Source organism: Phaethon lepturus, unplaced genomic scaffold, assembly GCF_000687285.1.
Source record: "Phaethon lepturus isolate BGI_N335 unplaced genomic scaffold, ASM68728v1 scaffold32971, whole genome shotgun sequence".
In the NCBI taxonomy this organism is placed as follows: domain Eukaryota; kingdom Metazoa; phylum Chordata; class Aves; order Phaethontiformes; family Phaethontidae; genus Phaethon; species Phaethon lepturus.
In genome coordinates, this window is record NW_010519011.1 from 850 (window position 1) to 4,718 (window position 3,869).

Sequence of the window (3,869 nt, forward strand, 5' to 3'; positions counted from 1 at the left end):
CCTCACCTACACTTTGGTAGTTACCGAATTTGTTCCCTCTCCTTACACTCATTAATTAGATCTAAGACAATGTAATGAAAATTTCCTTTTCTTTCACTTAAGAAAGAGCAAATGTTGGTTTATTTTGTACCATCTCTTTTTAGGACTTACATATTTTCATAAAGTATCATAAGCATTGAATTCAGCATTCCTTGCACAGTTTAGTATTTGAAATGAGAAGTCACTGTAGGAAAAAAAAAATAGAGGAGTTTGAACAACTAATTTAATGCAACTCTGGCTTTTAATGAATACAGTGTTGCAGGTAAATAAATACAGAATATTCTTGTTCCTCCCCCCATACAGCTAGTGCATATTTGTTGTTAAAATTTCTGCAAGAGGCTGATAGTTTTCTCTGATAGAAGCAGACACCTCTACTGAAATACATTTAGCATTACTATGACTGCATTTCTTTTAGCGTATCCAAGAACAGCTTGCTTTGGAGCTCTACCTATGAAGGAAAGAACACAAATAAGGGCATTACTAAATTATCAGCTGTTCAGCCAGTAAAGCATCACTGTTGTTGCTCTGTGCAACAGCAGAGGACTGCTACGGTAAAGTGGCGGAAGGTAGATCTCCCTTCATCCATCCACACATTAATCTTCTTTTCACATAAAAGAGCATTTCAGAAAGCCTGGCATATTAATCCTTCCTTAAAATGCTAAATAAATCCCATGTGGGGAGAAAAAAAAGCAAGTTGAAACAGTGTCAATCTAGAGGAAAGTTCTCATTTTAATCAAAGCTATGCTCTGTCTATAGGCATAGCGTGTTCTGGAGAGGGGTGCATTCTGGAGCCGTATTGGGCATGGGGATTCACTTGGCTTGATATTAAGTTCAATCCTCAACATTTGGGGATACTATCAATATATTTCCATACCACCAGTTGTCCCCTAACATTTTAACAAAGTTAATCTTTGACACTGAGCCATTTGCGTATTTATTTACCAAATAATTTACTAATTTTTTTTCTATTTATCAAAATACCCTCATTAACTACAGAGTGTTTCAGGAAAATACATGCGTTACATGCTCTGTGTTTTCATCTCATGTCTCTCACCCCCAGAAGCAGCTTTTTAAAAGTACAATTCCGTCTATAACTTGACAGCTTTTTAACCAAAGCAGTGGCAAACACTGACTATATTTAATATTCACAACAGAGCAATCTCACAGATTTCTGTGAAAGGTTTCTACTGGTTTATATGTGGGCTTTGAAAGAGCTAGAGGCTAGCGGCTGCTTAGACAGTAAGGATACCAGAAGGTACAGGCTCAGTTTTACTCATAGACCCATTCATGAGCACAGCTTCTGTAATCAACCAGTTCTTCAGGAGTGAACCATAAATTGATCTCCGTCTCAGCACTTTCTAAAGAATCACTTCCATGAATGATGTTCCTAGGAAAAGAAAAGGTGGATATAAAAGCAATATAATCCTCAAACTCAAAGGAAAGCTGCTTTTTTTGAGGCGGTCCCCATTATGGAGGGAAGTTTTAAGTAACTGTAAAGTAGTAACAGGCACGGAGTATGCAGTCCCAGCTTTGCCCATTTTTGTCAGCAGGGAAGACCACAACTCCATTTCTATTTTTAGGTCATAACATTACGTGGGCACAGGGAACGGCAGCTCTGTGCATAAGACAGAGAAGGATGGAGCACAGTTCCTACATTATCATGACATATATCAGGACATGCCACTGGACATTTAGTGTCTTTAGATGGTATCAATAGTTTCAAAATATACCTTCCAACTTGAACACAGAGGTCACCACGAATAGTGCCAGGCTTTGAATCGAACGGATTAGTTTCCCCCAGCATCACTCGTCCAGTCTTAACCACATTAAGACCTTCCCACACCTTAAAAAAAAAAAAAAAAAAAAAAAATCCATTGAGATTATTAAATCTTAGCAGTAGATGAAGTAGCAAGAGTTAATCCTACCTTCCAGAATTACACAATGCTGTCCATCATGGCACAAATCACCATCTGAATATTTCTAATAGCAAGACAAATTTTATCTCCATTTTTTCTGTCAGATTCTTGAAGCATCTGCTGAAGTTGTCCCCTTCTGCACAATACCTCTCCTCACCAAGGATGGGAAGAGAGTAATTTTAAATTTCAGTATGGTAAACAGCCTTCCAAAGCTGTCTGCTTGTTGAAGATCTAGACCTCCAGCTCAAATATTTTACAAATACACTATCAAGTGTAAAAAAGAGAAAATCCCTTCTAATGAAGTTAGACTGAAAAAGATTTTCAAAGTTACTGCATCTTAGGAGTACAGTAAAAATAATCCACCATCATTTCAAGCTTGCTTAATACATGGCATTTCATAGTGGCTTTTTTGTGGGGGTTTACTGTTTCTCAAGGTGCCAGCTTTGGTTCTCCCTTTACCCCGACCACTTCCTCAATATACCGACTCAAAGGAGAGAAAGATTATGAAAAAAGACTAAAGAAAAAGAAGTTAACAGCACATCTTCCTAATTACAATATTTGAATCTAGGTTTTTAAGTCCTCTTAAAAGTAAACTGCATTTCAATAGGTAACACAATTGTATTGCAGGTAAGACAATTAAACAGTACGTTTTTCTTAGCTGAGCTTCATTCTCAAGAACTCACCATAGCTACCACAGGTCCAGCGTGCATATACTGCACCAGGCCATCATAGAATGGCCGGTCTTTTAGGTCAATGTAGTGTTCTCTCAGAAGGTCTTCAGAGGCCTGCATTAAAAAACAAACAAAGAAACAAACAAACAAAAAAAGCTTACAGTAAGAACTTAAGAGCATACTGAAATCACACAGATTAACCAGAGAGCACTATTAATCCTAAAACATGCACGCAGCTGAAAATTTGGCATTTCTAGCATCATCTGACTTTTGGTCAATATGAATTTGAACTGTTTGCTTTAACCACCACTGAACTTAGAAAATATCTTTTGCCGCTATAGACAGCTTATACGACCTGGTATTTGTTGAAGATATTCAGAGATATTTATTAGGCATAGGATGCACCTAAAAGAATATTCTCTTCAGACTAAAGACATTGAGTTACTAAAATTAGCGTGCTTAGCCACGTCTAAAGCATTCAGCCAGAGCTGGAAATTGGAACTTTTCCAAAAAAATAAAAAATATTCAAAGACCTCTCAAAATTTCAGGTTTAATTGTTCTGAAGACTACATTTGTCATTACAGCATGATGTTCATTTATATGCAGTTTATATGAAAAAGGAGACATACAAGTTACAGAAAGCTTACATGTATTAATTTCATGGCCACCAGTTTGAATCCTTTCTGTTCAAACCTCTTGATGATTTCTCCCACCAGTCCCCGCTGGACTCCATCAGGCTTGATGGCGATGAACGTGCGCTCGGCAATAGAAGCCATCGTGCTAAGCAGGAAAGGGAATAAAAGTCATTATTCCAGGACCAGCAGGCAAGTGCAATCACAGCCCTGTATCCCGTGTAATATCAGTCATTATAATTAAAGCAGCTACATCTGAAGATCTCATGATCTGTACTGATTTGATAAATCAATCACCATACATGGGTTTTCACAAGTGCTACAAAAGGAAGTTTAAAACAATAACAGTGCGCCACACATAGAAGCAAGCAATCAGCAAATATTAAAACCAGAAAAAACTCTAAGAGGAATGAAAGGTACAGGCAGTCACAGACACATCTCCCAAGTGCAGCGTGGGAGGCTGCTGCCCACAATTTAGGGCAAAGTAGCTTGAATAAATCTGTATGCGTAATTTTCACCCGTAAACCACTGTTATCGGTTGGTTTTGAACACGGCTTTGCTGCCAGTGTGTACGTACCTGGGTACAGGTACAGATGTCTGCAGGTGTAGAT

At 38.0% G+C, this 3,869-nt stretch overlaps 1 protein-coding gene across 2 annotated transcripts; it reads right to left on the reverse strand.

Moving 5' to 3' along the window:
- Nucleotides 1-1,308: 1,308 nt before the first annotated feature.
- Nucleotides 1,309-3,408, reverse strand: LOC104628359 (nucleoside diphosphate kinase-like). Of its 2 annotated transcripts, XM_010296912.1 has the most exons (4): nt 3,274-3,408; nt 2,639-2,740; nt 1,770-1,882; nt 1,309-1,426 (listed from the first exon to the last, which is right to left on the reverse strand). In XM_010296912.1, exons 1-4 carry the CDS (start codon nt 3,400-3,402, stop codon nt 1,309-1,311), a joined length of 462 nt encoding a protein of 153 aa, XP_010295214.1. In that variant the 5' UTR covers nt 3,403-3,408. The 2 variants fall into 2 exon arrangements, with proteins under 2 accessions (XP_010295214.1, XP_010295213.1); XM_010296911.1 differs by lacking the exon at nt 1,770-1,882 and having other exon boundaries at nt 1,406-1,426; nt 3,274-3,402.
- Nucleotides 3,409-3,869: the final 461 nt, after the last annotated feature.

Excerpts from the sequence above, each read along its gene's own strand:
- LOC104628359 (XM_010296912.1), bottom strand. The coding sequence starts at position 3,402 with ATGGCTTCTATTGCCGAGCGCACGTTCATCGCCATCAAGCCTGATGGA. Across the intron at positions 1,883-2,638 it reads CTGGACCTGTGGTAGCTATG|GTGTGGGAAGGTCTTAATGT; the intron begins GTGAGTTCTTGA and ends TTTTTTTTTAAG. Across the intron at positions 1,427-1,769 it reads CTCTGTGTTCAAGTTGGAAG|GAACATCATTCATGGAAGTG; the intron begins GTATATTTTGAA and ends TTCTTTTCCTAG.